This window comes from Scedosporium apiospermum (genome assembly GCF_000732125.1).
Source record: "Scedosporium apiospermum strain IHEM 14462 chromosome Unknown SEQ_SAPIO_0108, whole genome shotgun sequence".
In the NCBI taxonomy this organism is placed as follows: Eukaryota; Fungi; Ascomycota; class Sordariomycetes; order Microascales; family Microascaceae; genus Scedosporium; species Scedosporium apiospermum.
In genome coordinates, this window is record NW_015971809.1 from 229,039 (window position 1) to 247,002 (window position 17,964).

General features: G+C 50.7%; 4 protein-coding genes and 2 pseudogenes across 4 annotated transcripts; 4 read left to right on the forward strand and 2 right to left on the reverse strand.

Moving 5' to 3' along the window:
• Positions 1–2,422: 2,422 nt before the first annotated feature.
• Positions 2,423–3,508, forward strand: SAPIO_CDS6890 (annotated as a pseudogene; the record flags this gene model as incomplete).
• Positions 3,509–5,269: 1,761 nt separating this feature from the next.
• On the forward strand, positions 5,270–8,486 carry SAPIO_CDS6891 (uncharacterized protein; the record flags this gene model as incomplete). The annotated part of the gene is made up of 5 exons (XM_016788871.1): positions 5,270–5,848; positions 5,902–5,923; positions 6,294–6,449; positions 6,534–8,280; positions 8,345–8,486. The coding sequence occupies 5 exons, from the start codon at positions 5,270–5,272 to the stop codon at positions 8,484–8,486; spliced, it is 2,646 nt and encodes an 881-aa protein (XP_016641508.1).
• A 1,614-nt stretch (positions 8,487–10,100) lies between these two features.
• SAPIO_CDS6892 (uncharacterized protein) lies at positions 10,101–11,994 on the forward strand (the record flags this gene model as incomplete). Its single annotated transcript, XM_016788872.1, has 4 exons — positions 10,101–10,110; positions 10,176–10,215; positions 10,278–10,941; positions 10,996–11,994. 4 exons carry the CDS (start codon positions 10,101–10,103, stop codon positions 11,992–11,994), a joined length of 1,713 nt encoding a protein of 570 aa, XP_016641509.1.
• Positions 11,995–12,282: 288 nt separating this feature from the next.
• On the reverse strand, positions 12,283–13,409 carry SAPIO_CDS6893 (putative succinyl-CoA ligase [ADP-forming] subunit alpha, mitochondrial; the record flags this gene model as incomplete). The annotated part of the gene is made up of 3 exons (XM_016788873.1): positions 12,283–13,002; positions 13,093–13,188; positions 13,254–13,409. The coding sequence occupies 3 exons, from the start codon at positions 13,407–13,409 to the stop codon at positions 12,283–12,285; spliced, it is 972 nt and encodes a 323-aa protein (XP_016641510.1).
• Positions 13,410–13,994: 585 nt separating this feature from the next.
• On the forward strand, positions 13,995–15,384 carry SAPIO_CDS6894 (uncharacterized protein; the record flags this gene model as incomplete). Its single annotated transcript, XM_016788874.1, has 5 exons — positions 13,995–14,034; positions 14,105–14,201; positions 14,267–15,036; positions 15,107–15,228; positions 15,301–15,384. The coding sequence occupies 5 exons, from the start codon at positions 13,995–13,997 to the stop codon at positions 15,382–15,384; spliced, it is 1,113 nt and encodes a 370-aa protein (XP_016641511.1).
• Positions 15,385–15,699: 315 nt separating this feature from the next.
• SAPIO_CDS6895 lies at positions 15,700–16,965 on the reverse strand (annotated as a pseudogene; the record flags this gene model as incomplete).
• Positions 16,966–17,964: the final 999 nt, after the last annotated feature.

Below are 17,964 nucleotides of genomic sequence, written 5' to 3' on the forward strand. Positions count from 1 at the left end.
TCAGTAAACTGTTTCAATCTTAAATTGCGGTCACTGTCTCTCGTCACACTTGTTGTCTTCGAAGTGAGTTGTGGTAACATTAAATAATGATCCAGACGATAAAACAACCTTTCTCTTTAGCCTTTCCAGTATTATCAGTATTTCCCTAATACCAGGATTAGAAGCCTTTTCCAGAGAGCCTGTCATAAATCATGTATACATATGATATACGTAGCACTGTACTGTAAAGATCATCTGTATAGATGTATTCCTAAAGTATACGGGAATCAATGCAGATGCCGTCTCGCATGGGTGATGCAAAAGAGTCGTAGCAGTCCATGAATCCTAAGAGAATCGAGCAGGCAGACGGCGAGATCCATGATACCTACTAGTTACCATAGCTCGCGCGTTAATTATTGCGGTGTCCCGAGGTACTTCTGAAGTAGACAGTAACAGGCGAACAAGTCGATTAAAACCCCGCAATGGGCTGAAATGGATGAATAGACCCCGCGAGCTCGGAGAGTCGTGGCGGGGCTGCGCATTGTCTTATAGGACCGAAAGTTGGTTCCCACTAACCTTCGGCCCGCTGGGCAGTGTGCACTAGAAAGAGTCGTCAATCTAACCTGCCGCCTTCCTTATGACGGCATCGTACGGCAGCTGGAAGATGCCTCGAGCGGATCTGTTGCTGCTTTCGTCTTCTTAGTGAATGAGGCTCCCATCCCATATATCCCTAACAATCCCTCACAAGAAGGGTCGCTGAGTGTTTTACGACTGCGCAGTTGAGGGACGGTTAAATGTTAAGAAACTGCGCCTTCAAACTGTAATCCCCTCCTCCCAGCATTTCCCAAGAGCAACAGGGTCCAATAAGACGAGCTAAAATTCATTCCCGGTCCTGTCTTTCCCTTCAGCTGGACCGGATTCGTAGCAAAATCGCCTCTGGCATTCGTCCCGTATTGCCTTTTTGGTATGACAAGTCGCATAACAGAATTGTAGGTTAGGTATCTTTAAAAGCCTTGCTGTCCTCCTGTCACGGGGGAAAGCGGTGAAGCCTTAACAATGCCTCGCTTCTACCCTTTTATATTTTTTTTTTACAATTACACTACCGAAAAATCTGACCAGTAAATTTGGAATCATGGTGCTTGCGATTATCAGCAATTATCGACTTCGTAAAGACGATCTCCAAAACTTCCTCTGGGGGCTCTTTGATGATTTCGATATCCAAGTGAGCGTAAGTGGAGTGCTTTTTAGCCCAAAGGCGCTGCTCCGCAAGTTAACGGGGGCTTAGCAATCCGATACAAACTACACCGCCCACTTGCCCCGAGACCTGACCCCGGTAGGCCCTTTTCCCTAATCGGGGGTTGTGACCGCTCCCGGAGGAGGTTGGCATTTGATCGCTAACTTCTCAGGGGAGTACTAGGGCGAGCTGGACGAAATCGAAGAGCTCAGAAGCCCATAATCGGAAACAGAAGAGAAGTGAATGGAATCTGGGCATTGTCGGACCCATTCGTCGTCAAGGCATATTCTATCGTTGAGGAGAGTTTTACACAATGTCGCACACTGCCCTCCCACCATTAGCATCTTCTGTAGTACTATGTAGATTTGAGGCGTGCAGTCCGCCTTGAAGTGGGACGTATATTTGGGGGAAACACAATAACAATGCGCTTCATGTTTTCTATATAACAGGGTGCGACACTCTTGATCTTTCCTCTACTTGCCATCGCTGCAAGCATTCTGCATGCTCGGCAGAGCCACAAGACGCCCCTCTCCTGAGTAGATGTACCTGCCAGCACACGATGAAAATAGATGCCCTTGATGAGCTCCGGGAGAGCAGCCTCAATAATGCGGCGTATCCCGAGAATTTGATTAGCTCACCATATTCCCGACACAGACTGTCTGGCTATCTTCGCACGCTGGACATTCTTAGTGGTGTTGATAATACGAACCAGAAGGCCCGGTCTAGGCTTTTCGAAAAGATTGGGCCAAAAAATAATGTTGAATTTTTCGATGTTTTCAGCCCCCTTCAAGGTACCCATCCCTCTATTACTTTCTTGTATGCCTTTCTGCCTGTATCTAACTCTGAACAGGGAGTTGTGATTGCATTTCAACCCAAAATCTAGTGCAGTTACGAGAGCACCTAGACTCGAGGCCCAAAGACCCGAAATTCCGCTACGTGTAAGTTGGGGTAAAATAAATACGATTAAGGGACTAGTGTACAACCATTAATATCTTCAACGGGCACTCTTCACCAACTGTCATTCACTCGCGTATGCTAACGGCCATCTCCAGGTCCATCCAGGCGAAGTCATCGCGCAGTCCCTTGGGCTGTACAAGGGAGATGGCGACCGCTCTTGCATCACACCACCAGCTCCAGCCCATATTTTTGGATACCCTTTTTGCATTCCGATCAGATTTATCAGCTAGACCCCTGGGTTGGTCAATTGCCATGTTTAGCTTTGACGAGACAATCTCCGTTCCACCCCAGGACATCTTCAGTATTCCTTCTCTCGGCAGAAGTGGACGTGAGATCCGGTTGTCGTACATCCTGCGTGGAGTAGAGCGCTCGACGTCCACTCCCGACTGGGCATGGGGTGTGAGGCAACTGGGACTTCATCACGTTCTCGACGTAGAAACTGGCCGGGCCTTATGGGTTTCAGCTAAAGGTAACGGCCAGTTTAAAGCAGCGATGGACGACATTCTAAACCCCCAGAGAATAAGTCCAAAACGTCGAAACTATCTCGACCCCGAATCTCTATGCAACGCAGAAGAGGCCCTCCCAGCCTCGTTGCAGGTTCACCGGATCGCGATTGAGTGGTGCGATGCAGACTGGCATTGGTACACGTGTGATATCGAAGCTCGTCTTAGGCAAATCATCGAAAACGCCTCTGAGATCAATCTGGATGCTCGGCCTTCTTTCTCAACGCTCCCAGACGATATTAAGGACGGCATCAAAAAAGGTGCAGGCACATCTCTCCCACCAACCCCTACCGCGGCACTGAGTCGGCAGACAACAGCCGTGTCCGCGCGAACGGGTCCTACCAGGATCGGCACGTTCAGAAAATCCTGGAGCTTCGGCAGAACCACTGGCAACAGCAGCCGCATGCCATCAAGTATAGAAACCCACGTGGCGATCCCTCCCGTTGCGGAGGTAATACAGGACGAAGTTCAAGCTACTAGAATCAACAGATCCACAGAGGAGAAACTCACCGCTCTTGACAACTGCACTATAAATGATCAGCAACGAATCCACCACCTACAGTCAAGGCTCCAGGAAGCCATCGTCGCGACAAGGGACAACGCTGCTGTTGTCCGTTCTTTAAAGAAGCACTACTTGAGGATAGTGGAAATCCCATCATTCCCTGACGCCGTCCGGGATCGAGCCCGCGAGAGTATCACCTCTTTTGTCAATTATCTCAGCAGCATCGAGGCGAATATGGAGAGGCGAGAACAGCAACTAGAACAGCTGGAAGGTCTAGCACGAAGCGGAAAAGAAATGGTAGGTGTAACGGATTATATCCACAGTTGCAAGTAATAAACACTCACTCACCTTCCTCATGGTTATATAGTACATGGCGGTCCAGCAATATCAAGTCTTCGAAATGACCAGAATATACTCAAATCACGCCAGCGAAACTGCGAAACAGATGAAGGAGATGGCAATGCAAACAAACGGGACGACGGAGCAAATGAAGGAGCTGGCAGCCCGAACTGCCAAGGACACATGGTCGATGCAGCAGTTTACTGTCATTACCTTGATATTCCTTCCAGGCACATTCATAGTTGTAGGCATCCTGCTGACATTGCTTACCGCCTTTGCCGGCTGTACTGACAAGAGCCAGAGCCTCACCCAAAGCGGCATTTTCGACTGGGAGAAGGTCGAAGCAAAATTCATCGAGGGTGGATTTCCAATTCGAAAGACAGCGGCTGTGTTTTCAGGGGTTTGTGTTATCGTTATAGGGGTGCTAATATTGCTAGGCCTTTGGTACATGCGCCGGAGGGGCAAAAGGAAGCAGCCGAATGGTGAATTCGTGGTGTAGGAATGGATTTGATGATAATGCAGCACGCATGGGGAGGGGGAAGACATTGTGATCGGAGATAATAATAACAACCTAATACAGGAATCCCTCACGTCTTTTTCTTTCTTTCTTTCTGGTTTCGATCACGCGGACGGGGAAGATGGAATTGGGTTTCTTGGGTTTCTTTCGTAAAACTCGAAGTGACCATTAGTATCCACGGGCTAACATTAAAAGGTACCTGCTCTTGGCTTCCAAGGCACATCGACGGGAGTAGGCGGAATTGACGCCTGAAGACGCCTGTCCTGTGCTTCGCCAAACCACTGACGGTTAGCAAGAAAATGGACCGCCTCACTTTTTTGTTTTGAAGGACCGCGACCCAATATTTTTCCTCCCAACAGCAGGTGTGGCGCTTTCTTGTACCTCAAGTGTGGTCAAACGAGGCGGAGCACGCAGTATCCGCGTTGGTGAGGTACATAATAACATACAGTATTGCTAGGGCTGAAAATTGAACCGTCACGAGTGAGGGGTCCCTCTTTCTTGTGATTGGGCTTCAGTCGTGTCTTGATTCCGAAGAAGTAGCACTTCTTTCGATGTATCTTTGCAAGTTTTGGTTCGTATTTATGGTGTTGCTTGTGTGGCTGAGGTACGACTTCATCCAAAGACCGTACTGCATAGTCAAGGGGTATAGAGGAAACAGCGGCGTGGATGGAATTTGGCTCATGGGCTCTCAAGGCATGATGCAAATGGAGCAGCCATGGTTCCATTTCTCAAGTACACAGCGCCATAAATGTATTCCTAGTGGTGCTAGGTTGAGGGTGTCCTGGAATTCCATCTCATTCGTCCAGATATCACACAATCACACACGGGAGTGGTTCGCGAACCAGCCTGGCGATGTCTCTCATCAAATACCCCGCTTGGCCTTTGGTCTCTGTAAAGTCGAAGCGATCCGTCAACTAGGCTGCTGCTGCCTCTTTGCCGCCTTCGCCCTTCGTTTGTCGCCCTGGGAATCGTCTGACGCATCTATAAAAGCAAATCGCTTGCCCTGTACGTGAAACTGAAGCCTACAGGTGGACCGCTTAATCAGGAACCACGGAAAAGTTGCCTGCCTACATATGAGTCGTTTAGTCGCCACTACTTGCCATTACTGAGTGAAATACTGAAACTGCGCCCCAATCCTTCCTCTGTCATTTTGTGCTCCCGTACCTTCTTCAGTCTGGCTTTACACACAAAGTCGATCTCGGCCCGTGTCTGACGGACATCCAACGTATCAAGCCTCAATGTCTGGTAGGCTCGAGTCGGGCTACTGCCCAGAATTCGAGCGGTTCGTCCTTGAAAATAGTCAAGAGGGTGTTGATGGCAATGGGAAGGCAGCACGCTACGTTCGACTCTCCGATCAGAAACGCTTTTGGACTGTCCGGAAAATTCAAGACGTACTCGATCGGGCGCGTCCTACGATTAATATCCCCCCGAAGAAGGTTCAGTCTGAGCTGCTTCTCATCTTCTCAACACTGGTTTACATCCAGGAGATACACGCTCTCGAATTGTTCCTCCCGGAAGAGATATTTAGCCGTCACCTCCCCCTGAAGGAAGATGCCTCAATCACGGGCATGACTAAACCCGTTTTCAAGCAGTTTAGCAAAAACCAGTGGCTCTTCTGCCCGCTCAGTTTGCGGGGGAATAATGGCACCTACTTCCCTGGTACACCACACCGGCGCCCGTTAATGGACCGTCAAATCCTGCCCATCCGGAAGTGGCCGGGTCCACTACAAAATACTTGTACACCACTGAAGAGAGTCTACCTCGCTGATTGGGACGAAAATTTGGATGAAGATGGCGCTGGCCACAAGTCTACAAAGGTTAGTTAGCTCCTTCGCAGTGCGTTTGCAGCCAACTAATCCTACAAATCCAGCTTGCGTTCAAGGTTTTTGATGGTCAGTTGGAAGACCGAGCCAGGAAGGAGGCCGGCATACACTACTCGCTCCAGAGTTCAAGAAATCCTCATCCGAATATAGTTCGTTACTACGGCAGCTTTATTCATGGTGGGCAGTACCACATTGCACTTGAATGCGCCGACAAAGGCAGCTTGCTCGACTACTTCCAGAAAGTCCCTCATTTGGAGGATCCCCCCCATTGGAACCAGAATACACTCAGCAATTTTTTTCTGCAGCTCTTCGAGCTTTTTTCCGCCCTCCAGAGGTTGCAGGATGGTAATCACCAGATGTGGGTTCTCCTGGTCTTCGACCCCGAATCCTGTCCATGTTCCTGGCATATTGCGTTGCTCATTCTAACAGTATGATAGAGTCCACAGAGATATCCAGCCTTCCAATATCCTAGTTTTCGGCCATTCGGATGGGACCATTACCCTAAAGCTCACAGATTTCGAGTGCGCAGCTGTGGTCGACGATGGTGATGGTGAAGACGGGAGTTACCATTACGAAGATGGAAGCCGAATATACAGTGAGCCGCCCTCCACGCTATGGACAATGTAAACCTTTATAGCGCTGATGCGAATATATGCACTGGACTAACACCCTCGATAAGGCGCTCCGGAAAGATCCGGTTTCAATGCAGTGGATGGCGTATCCCGCCACCTACAATCTACCATATGGCAAATATTCGAGCTTGGAGCAGTGATTAGCGATTGTCTCATCTGGGCAGCATTTGGTAACAAGGGCCGCCAAGAGTACCGCGAAGACCGCAAAAGTGAACTTCAATCGCGCCAACGTAAGGCCGACCCTGCAGGCTATGAATATGCTTTTCACGACGGCTTCGAAGTCCTCGAATGCGTGAGGAAGTGGCACGACGATGCGATTCAAGCACTGCCGCGCTACGCTCATGCGGCCGAGTGTGCCAAGTTAGTGCTGGAGGAGTGCGTTCTAGTAAAGTCCGAGGACCGCCAAAATCTCCCTCGAAAGGTGAACGAACTGTTCCAGAAACACCTCGAGGGACCCACGCCGCGAACACCGCCATCTCGTTCTCAGTCTCTACCTTTCCCCTCACCCGTTTCCAGAACCTCAAACCAGAGAGCAACCTGGGGCTCTAGTTACTCACATCAACAACAGCCCAATTTTGAGAGGTCGACTCACCAACACCTGGATACTACGGGAAATACTGAAAACCCGTTCTATATCAGTCAAAGAGCTTCAGGTGACCCGGGAATGGTGATGATGGAAACTTCTCCAGGACGAGGACGCCCGGTAGCGCTATCTAGCGCGTCGCCCGTCCGTTTCGCTGAGAAACCCAATACTTACCAGGTTCACTCTTCTTCCGTATCTCCGCGACGCTATGACGGTGCTCTGGCCCGAAGCCCCGAGCTGCTGAATTCACGCCAGCAGTCCATGACTTCAGCCAATCGACCGCGAGACCTGGCACCTCGGGAAGTATCGCGAACACACCCCATACAGGCTGAGACTGCGTGGCAGGAAGAGGAACTCCAAGAAAGCCACCAGACGAGCCGGGATATGAGGAGGAAATACGGTTACCACGCTACCCAGCCTAACCCACCCGAACGGACTCGAGAGGAGACAAGCCACTCAACTTCCACAAAAACCTGGCATCCTCACAACAGCTCCCGTTCAACCCGATCCGGTTCAACTCTGCCTAGTTCGCACACGGCCCAACCTCCCATTCCCATGCAGCCGCTGGACAAGTCTACCGTTCAGCACATACACGAGGCAAAGCAGCAAGGCAGAGATATCTCGGATTGGGATGTCTCTAGGGAAATCCGGAAGCACCTCGGAAAACGCGAGGTCGTCTTGTTGATTGATGACTCGTCACATATGGAGCAACATCACAAGGACATGGTGATTACGTTGGGAAGTTTGTTGCTGCTTACCAAGGAAACGGACCCGAACGGTCTCGAGGCCTATTTGACATCGGACCCTCACAGGCGAATTAAGCCGTTTAGACCACTCGGGATGGGACTTAAAAAACTGGACGAGGTCGTACGTGACAAATTAAGCAGTGGCGGTGGCCCAGATAGATGCATTATGGAAAAGGCTCTCTCTGTCGTCCTGGACCGTATTATGCCGTCCAAGTGGAGGTTCAAGCCCACAACGCTGTTGGTGATGACGGACGGAGATTGGAACGACGATTGGCACGAAGGACAGTCCGCTCGTTGCGGGTCGGAAAAGCCAATCATTGATGCGATCAAGCGTTTAAAAGATTGGAAAAAGTTGAGATTCGACCTTTCCATACAATTTATCCGATTTGGTCACCATTCTGAAGGGATTCGTCGGTTGGAGCACTTGGACAACTTCCTTCGAAGCTCCGAAGAGTTCGAATCATGGTGAGCCTTTGCACAATATGTTCCCCCAAGATCCAGAAAATGTCCATGCTAACGCTACTAATAGGGATATCGTCGACCACAAACATTTTCTTAGTTCGGTGGACCTCATTCTCCTCGGCGCAGCAAGCCCAAACGCGGACAGCGCACCCCACACACCGCCGTGGGTCATCGCCGAACAGCAACAAACAAGTGCTCTGCAACAGTGACTCCGAACCGTCCTCCGCCCTACCAGTTTCTTTCGTACTAGTCGCTCGTGCATTCGCAAAATTACTTTAGCATGCTGTCAAGATGTGTTCCTTGTGTCAGTCTTCGCGGTCTATTCTGATCCGCTTCTGTCGCCGTTAGTTCTAACCCCAGGAAACGGGGATCTAGTCTCCGGTCTGCCTTTTTATTTCACTTTTTGTTATTGTTACATTTTTTTTTCCTTCTCCTGTTCGCTTGGTGTCACCCAAGCCCCTGCCGAATCCCGTTTTGCGTGTCTATTCCTCAGTCGCCTTTGTGTATGTTTTCACCATTGTTTCCCTCTGATCAACCAATCCAGAGTCTGTGAGTTCTTGCTGGTCTTTGTAGGAGCTTTCGGGGGGTTCTAGTAGTTAGGCATTGGCTACCAACTTCTCCTTTCTTTTTGTACGTGTGATGTTGCGGTCAGGGCTGCATTTATCTATCTCGATAGTGAGGAAGGGTTATATTTTCTATCTATTTATTCGGGTAGGAGCTATCATCCTTTGGGTATTACTTTGATTGTGGCGATGGGCAATTTTACCACTGTAACTTCTGGCGTTGCTGAAGTGTGATGGCGAGATGAGGACTGGCGTTCACGTAAAAGTGTTCATGATAGAAATAGGGACATATTAGAGATATAGACTATAGGGATCCTTGCATTGGGTTCGTGCCCTTAAGATCAGAGGTCCTGCGACTTATACTTCTATGTTTCTAACTTTGATTCCTTATATCCGATGACAGTAGCTACGCCAGTTATTTTTTTTCGTTCAAGAAAGTCTCATTCGATATTAGCTACAATATAAGACTCTTTTTTTCACCTCCACATTTCTTCTCGTTATGAAATCTGATATTGCAGAGTCCTACTGATCAGTCCTTTCTCTATCGACTAAAAGAGTATTTACTCCACTTTACGACAATTGGACCATTTTCATATGTTTCCCCCTTTTGTTATAGAGTAGGCAGCATACGGCGGGCGTTGGGTTGTGTTGCCCGGCTCCGTCACACTAAAAGTAGGTTTTAGGAGCTTTCAGTTCAGTGTCGCTAATTGAAGGAGTAGTGACTCCTAGATGAGACCTGGGTCGAGTGGGAAGTAATCTTTTAGGCTGCACCTCCTATAGTTGCTATGTCTATAAAGTGTAAAAAAAAACGTCTGGTGGGCACGCGAGAAGAAGTTCTGAAAAGGTAGCCTCGAGGACTACCCGTCAAGTGTGCCACTAGCCCGGCGGAGAGACAGTGATTTTTTAATCACGTGATATTGTAATCTCCCCTCATAGGCATAATAATAATAGGACCTGCCTGGTGCTCTTCTCACTTACCAAGTTGCACATCCGAAGTGCTGATTGTCATCGGACCTCCCGCCCCCTTATCTGGCCCGGATCGGAACAACGCCCCCTTCGCGGAGTGCTTCCTACTCGGTTTCACAGCCTCTATATCTGCGGGTCCGTATATGATTCTTTATGGCGTGCTCGGCTTGCCACGAGAGAAAGGTTTAGAGACAGGTGGCCCCTTTCAACTTCGAGAATTTCTGACTTGTCTCTAGGTCAAATGCGACCTCCAATCAACAGGTTTCCCGTGTACTAATTGCCGAATTGCCGGATATGCCTGCAGGTAAAGGACCTCCTCCGGATACTGGCGTGTCCAAGTGGACTCTCAACGAGACTGACCTTAAACAGACCGCATCGAAGAAGAAGGAGGCACTATTTCCCACATGATGTGAGCAGCCGATTTGTATCACCTGCAAATCTGAATCGCCATGAAACCGGGCTGGCGTTGAGCAATCTGGACGACTCCCCACAGCCAAGTTATCCATCGCAAGACCAGGAGAGTCAGCAAGTCAGTCCTCCAGAGATTAATGAACCAGAACAGGCCTACGTCGGTCGTACCGAAGTGCTCGGCAATGTGACTTTTGATGAGTCTCTCGTGAGGGGGAACCATGAACAGCACGACACTCCTTCTAGCTTCCCCCTCCTTGACTCCCAGGTGCTTACCATGCACAAGGCCTTGGACCTGCCCGAGCCAACAACAAGAAGAGAGTTGGTTGATCATTTCATGGAATCTTGCTGGCCGTGGACTCCAGTCGTGGATGCGGCCTGGCTGGGCGACACGGCCGGCCGCCCGACGTCCCCCCTACTCTTGCAAGCTGTGTTCCTGGCCGGAAGTCGAGTCGCGACCGAGGAGGCCACGGCCGCATCTGGAGACTTCTTCCGAAAGGCCAAGGTTCTCTTCTTTCATCAGCACGAGCCTAGGCCGCTCATGTCTGTAGTGGCGGCCATTGTTCTGCAGTGGTGGTCACCAACAGGCCCAGAGCAGGTGTCACACAGTAACAGCGGTTTCTGGGTGCACATTGCCGTGGGTCTCGCCTACCAGATCGGCCTCCACAAAGAACCTAAGAAGGGGCCGTCAAGCGCGTTGAGACGGAGAATCTGGTGGTCCCTCGTGGTGCGGTTGCTCCCTCTCGCTCCATGTTTTTGCAATTGCTGAGGCTTTCTGCAGTGCAGGGATATCCTTATATCCGTCGGTGTCGGACGTCCTCGGACGATCAATCTCGAAGACAGTGACGTCCTTCCTCCCTCAATTGCCGATTTCCCAAGGCCAGATGCCCAAGCCCGGCTCTTTGTGGCATATGTCGAGATCTGCCAAATACTCGGAGACGTAGTTCAGGACCGTCGACGTGGATGGCTGTCGCTGGCGAAGAAGGAAATTTACGAGGCTCTTCTCTACAGATGGACTCGCGAACTCTCGTCAGACTTGCGCCTGGTCCTCGAAAAGGATACCAAGGTGCGGAATGTGTACGATGTTGGTTCGCGGCAGCTTCATGTGGTTTACTTTGTTGTCCTCATTATCCTTTCCAGCTCTGATGGCTCCAAAGCGCCTGCAACCGCGTCTATGGTGGCAGCATCGTTCATCGCTGGGATACATTCTGAGTTTACGGAGCACGCTGACATTCGACGATTGGGTCCGATTTTCGCATTTTATTTGCTTACGGCCGCTCTGTCGCTCCTCCCGGCCCTCAAATACGCTTCACTCGCCGAGTCTGCAATGCAAGACTTCACCAGCATCTACGAAGTGCTGTGGCGGCTCTCTAAGAAATGGGGGTCAGCTAAAGGTTTACTGAACCCTCTTCTGGCCGCCAAGCGCTCTGCAGAAGCCCAGCCAAGGCTGCACTCAGCTCCGGCGCCCATGACCGTCACCATGAGGCCTCTCTTCCACGAATTGGGTTCCTCTGGCTTGTGCCGTGTCTGGGACATGTGCTGTCCGGCCTCAGCTGACACATCCGCAAACTTCCCCGATGAGCAACGCGCGGCCGGCAACATGACCAACGAGATGGCCCCGTCAGCACCCGAGACGCCCCATGCTCCGCGGAATGACTTCCTCGATGAACTGACAGACGAAATAGAGGGCTATTCTGCCCTGCACCAATGGCAACTAGACCTTAACCAGTATTGGAACGAATTAATGGACTCGTGGACATTCTCAGGAGCCTTCATATGATTGATCGGACTTGACCATGTATCCAAATTAATTGAAGTTCATATTTTCGCAACGAAAGCTACGTGTCTTGGATAAGGACTACTAGTCAACAGCGGGCAACTACCTCGCAAAACAAATAGCCACCCTATTGCTGCGATGTACTGTTCACTTCACAGGGGACATATGGTATAATAATTTACTCACACGATGCCATTGCACACTAGACATACGCACATCCCGTTTGAAAGACCTCATCATCCACAGCTCAGACGTGGGCGATATGCGATTATTTTGCCTGCGTTTTGAAGCTCAACGATCTAATGGGAAACAAGTATGGAGTGTACTCTCTAGCATCCCCAGGTGCGGTACTACGAGTACTCCGGCCTCCTGAAGCGCTCGTGCCTTGGCTTCTGCGCCTTGCTCCCCCGGCGATAGTAATGCTCCAGCGTGGCCCATAACTTTTCCAGGGGGCACAGTCCGTCCCGAAACGATTGCGATGATGGGCTTGGGGTTGCTCGAGGACTGTCTGTAGCGCTTGATGGCATCTGCAGCTTCGATCTCAAATAATCCGCCAACCTCTCCAATCAGAACGATGCCTCGGCTTTCGTTATGCTGTATGAGAGTCTCCAGCGCCTCCTTCATCGTTGTCCCTGGCATCGTATCTCCGCCTAGACCGATCACCATGCTCTGGCCAAGACCTGCCCTGCCCGTTGCGCCAACTGCTTCGTAGATCATGGTACCACTCCTTGAGATGATACCGACGCTTCCCGGCATACATTGTTCGTTCGGTATGATGCCAATCCGGCACTTTCCAGGTGCAATCATACCCGGTGAGTTTGGGCCGACCAGCCGAGACGTACTCTGTGTGCGCAAAACCTGCTGGACCCTGAGCATGTCGTGAACGGGGATGTGCTCCGCGATGGACACAATTAGAGGGATCTCAGCCTCGATGGCCTCCTCAATCGCACGAGCTGCAGCGGATGCAGGTACGTGGACAAATGAGGCGTCGGGCTTCAGTGCCTTAACTGCCTAGGGTGTCTCCAGTTACTATCTCGTGAGGGCGGAAAGCGGACTGGCTAAAGGCAGAACACGGTATACCTCAGATACTTTGTTAAATACCGGTAGTCCAAGGTGACTGCGGCCTCCTTTGCCGGGGGTTACACCACCGACAACCTGGGTTCCGTGTGCTATAGCATCTTTTGCATTGTTGGTAGCCTGGTGAACGGCAGTGAGCTCTCTGGGTGAGTGGCAATGTCAAAGTGGCACTGGGGGAAACTAACGGCTCGACCGGTGAAGCCTTGGTACAGCACTCTGGTGGTTTCATCAATTAGAAGTCCCTGGAACTTGGCGGACGTAAGGTGAAAGAATCGATGGTGTTGAGAATGGGTGCAACGCAGGGCGGCAGCCGAAGCTCGTCTCGCAGCTTGGAAAGCCATGATAAATGTTCCCTTCACCTGCTGCTTGATTCACCTCGAGGCCGTTTTCGATTTCTATCAACGCCGGATTCAACGCAGAATATGAATGCAGGACTAGAAGTAGATGACGCCGAGATGTCTTCTGCATGCCCATCGAAACGCCGAAAATCGCCGAAAATCGCCGAATCACCATGATGAGGCGCACGAGGCGCACAAGGTGAAAGAAAAGACATCTTGCTCTCCTTTATGAATGAGACTTGAGAACTTTTCACCTTATCCATTCTTTCGTCCTTTTGTACTTTCCTCCTAAGGCCAGTTGATTCCTGTCGTCCAAAATAGGGCTGCGTCATTACAACACCCATCCAGGATGGCTTGCATTGTGAAGCTAGCAGCCTCTCCATCGATGAGAAAAACTGGTTTTCTTGTTGGAGTACGGGCGACATATAAATCATGTCCCAATCAGAAGAGGTACTTAAGCATTCATGAGTACCAAGCGCAACGTCTACTTAGGGGAGTATGTGAAAGAAAAAGTTCGAACAGGGCTTTGACTATGGCTAACCACTGAGATATCAGGCAGGTATAGCAGTGCCTCGCGGAGAAGTCATAATGGACCCTAAGGAAGTTCCAGGTGTTTGTGAGAAAATAGGTGAGTGATGCTGCTGTTTGCTTGTCCGTCGTTGCGACTATCCACTCGTTGACTTTCCTCCCTCAAAAAGGTTTACCGTCCGTGATAAAGGCGCAGGTACTGGCAGGTGGCCGGGGCAAAGGTGTCTTTGACACGGGACTGAAGGGTGGAGTCCAGATCGTCGAATCGTAAGTGTTCAGCGTCGCAACCCGGTGGGTTATGAATTTAAAATCATTCTGATGCAGCGCGTCAGCCTCGACGAAGCTTCTGCTATTTCAACTCAGATGCTTGGGCACTATCTGCGGACAAAGCAGACCAAAGACAGTGGTTTGCCTGTCCATAAGTTATACGTGACAGAGAAGATCCCATACAACAAGGAGTTCTATCTTTCCATCTGCGTCGACCGTGACCGGCGTTGTCCCGCCATTGTTGCTTCGCGGAGCGGCGGCATGGACATCGAAACAGCGGTCAAAACTGACCCAACTAGCGTTGTTCGAGTACCGCTCAACTACACTGAGGGAATTAACGAGGCAGCGTCCTCGGAGGTCGCGCGGCTGTTTGGCCTAGCTAGCGGTGTCCAAAAGGACAAAATTCATGAGCTACTAACGACCTTGTACGAGCTCTTTAAGTCTCACGATGCGACGCTGCTCGAGATCAATCCGCTAGTTGCCACCGCATCAGGAGACCTTATTTGCCTGGATGCCAAGTTCAACTTCGACAATGCGGCCCGGTTTCGGCAGCCAGAGCTGTTCGCTCTGGAGGAGCAGGCGGACCGGGACGCAAGGGAAATAGAGGCAGCGAGACTAGGCTTTTCTTACGTCAGGTTGGACGGGAATATCGGCAATATCGTAAACGGTGCGGGCCTGGCAATGGCGACCATGGATGCCATAGACTATCACGGAGGCAAATGCTCTAACTTTCTTGACGCGGGCGGCAAAGCTACAAAAGAGACAATGACAGACGCTTTTCGAATTGTTTTGGAGGATGAACGCGTCAAGGTCGTGTTCATTAACATCTACGGAGGTATCATGCTGATTGCTCCAATAAAAACTTAACATTGACGAGAAGGATATGCTAACAAGGTCAAACATAGGTATCATCCACGGAGATATGGTCGCTACCTCGATAATTAGTGCGGCAAGAGAGCTCGGCCCCCTCCGTGTGCCACTCGTCGTGCGACTGCAAGGAACTAGTGCTGACAAGGGTCAGGCCATGGTAAGCCCCCGGGCCTTTTATCATTATCTCGCCTCGATCCAAGAGACTGATCTAGTTGCCGTTGTTATAAAGCTTGCGCAATGCGGTCTGGATATTCATTCGGTCGCCGACTTCACTGAAGCAGTCCAGCTCGCCATTCGTTTAGCTTCGCAGTAATGGCATTGCAACGCTTTGCAAACAGTGTCCAACCACCTCGGTGATTTCACGTCGATCGATGTATGAATGCGTCGCCTAACAGCACGATCCAGTATGAGATGCTGTCTGCTTGAAGTGGAAAGTTGTATTAGCACATTAATAGCTGTCAGGACTGAAAATCACTTGGTTGTCTTGAACTTCGATCTAAATGCCGTGAAATCCTGATTGCGTATATAACTCGCGATTTGTTTATTTCTATTCTACTTGTTTAATATTTTAAGCGAAACAACCAACTCTCCCCCTACTTGTATTTTCTCGGATAAGGAAACAGTCTCGCTAGAAAAAGCCCTGAATCCCTGTAATAGCTCGGCCGAGGATTAAGGTATGGATATCGCTTTGGCCCTCGTAGGTCTGCGTGACAAATAGATTTGCAACGTGACGGCCAATATGATATTCGTCGCTGACGGCATTTCCGCCAAAAACTTCCTGCAACACACGCGAGTTGGCCAAGGCACGGTCGCAATTCTGGCGCTTGATCATGGATATCATCTCCGGCGCGGCTCGTCCCTCATCCTTCAAACGTCCGACCTGATAGGCTGCCAAGAGTCCAAATGCAGCATCGGTTGAGGCGTCGGCAAGCTTCTTTTGTATGAGCTGATATTTGGCTAGCGGATACTTAAACTGCTTGCGCTCGAGCGCATACGCCCGACTCCTTTCAAGGGCATCCTCCAAAGCCCCAATCACGCCCCATGCAATCCCGTAACGCGCAGAGTTCAGGCAGCTGAAGGGACCCTTCAAGCCCTCAATGTTGGGGAGCATGTTTTCGGCAGGCACCACGCAGTTATCCAGATGAATCATACCGGTGATCGAAGCCCGAAGGCCGTTCTTATTCTTGATAGCGGGTGTTTCGAGCGTCCCCGGCTGGCATTGATCTCTCTCGACCACGAAGCCGCGGATCTTGCCGTTGAGTTTAGCCCAGACCACGAGCAAGTCGGCGATTGGAGAATTGGTGATCCATGTCTTGCTTCCCGAAAGTAGATAGCAGCCGGCCTTGCTTGGATGTTCTCTTGCGGTAGTCTCCATCGACCCCGGGTCGGAGCCATGGTTAGGTTCGGTCAGACCGAAGCAGCCAACGAGCTCCCCTCGTGCGAGTCTGGGAAGCCATCTCTCCTTCTGCTCTTCGGAGCCATGCTCAGCGATAGGGCCCATGACGAGTGAGCTCTGGACGGACATTGCAGAGCGGTAACCTGAATCAATCCTCTCAACCTCGCGCGTTACGAGTCCAGAGGCAACGCTACTGACTCCAGGGCATCCGTAGCCTTCGATGGTGGCACCTAGTAGACCCAGATCGCCCATTTCCTTCAGGATATTCCTGTCATAGTGTTCGTTCCGGTAAGCATCGATGACTCGGGGGAGGAGCTTTTCCTGGCAGTATAAGCGGGCGGTTCTTTGTACGGCGCTCTCTTCGTCTGTCAGGAGACTCTGAAAATCAAGGGGATCGTCCCACTGAAACTGTGGTCGAGTCAATAGCCATCGCCTGCATCCTCCTCGACGATGCCCGTGACGGCGCAGGACAGGTCGGGCGAGCAAACGAAACCCCATATTTGACGGCGGTAGAGAAAATTGGAGGCGATGGTGTAGAGCGCAAGAGGGAGAAGATTCAGAAGTTACGGTGAAGTGGTAACAATTGATGCCCCGTACCGGAGAAGAATACGATAAGAAGTAGGCGGGGGGTGTGGTTAAGGGGTTGAGCCCAGAGAGAACCTGAGGAAACGCCGAAAATCGCCGAGCGTAATGCCCCACAAACCCCCCCCCCCCCCCCCAAAAAAAAAAAAAAAAAATCAATTGCCAACGAAGGCTGAGAATAGAGGTGACTAGAGTGTGACTATGTTTTAGAAGCTTTATTGGTAAGGACAGCTGGGAAGTTCCGAGATTATCGGCTCGGGTTTTGTTGTTATACTCCCACCTCTCACATTCTCGGGCTCCGGGTAGCTTGCTAAGAGCCGTTGTACCGAGCCACCTGGACCTAAAGACGAACTAGCTAGATGGAACGAAGACGAGAGAAAAGGAATACGGAACACGAGACTTCCTGACATCGAGTCGTTTTCTTTCATTTTCAAGATTTGAACTACCCGTGATTTTGTATTTGTTAATATGTAGACGTAGCGGCTAACAAAAGGTGTGGAATAAATAGAGGCAGTTTCAGAAATGAATGCCACGGTCCATCCTGCCTGCATAACTTTTTGTGAATGCACATGGAGGGATCAGGGCGCCTCATCTCGGCGACATGGTTTAGGACAATATGCGGAGCCGGTTAGGCAGGGTGCGAGCCAAGTAACGTACACGTGTACGGAGTGCATGGATCTGCTGCATGGACGGACGTCGGTTCCACTTATCCATTGTCGGGAATGGAGGGTCTGGCCAATTTAGAGAATCGCCGGGAATCGCCGAGCTGCTGGGCTACGAGTCCGCTCATGGCTGGCCAATTCGATGGCAGGGACTGACAAAAGGGGATGGATGGGCATCTCCGGGGCATATAGAGCTCTTGGAACTTCGTTAAGACATTGGCAGTTTGAGAGTCGAACCAGGGTCTCTCTGCTA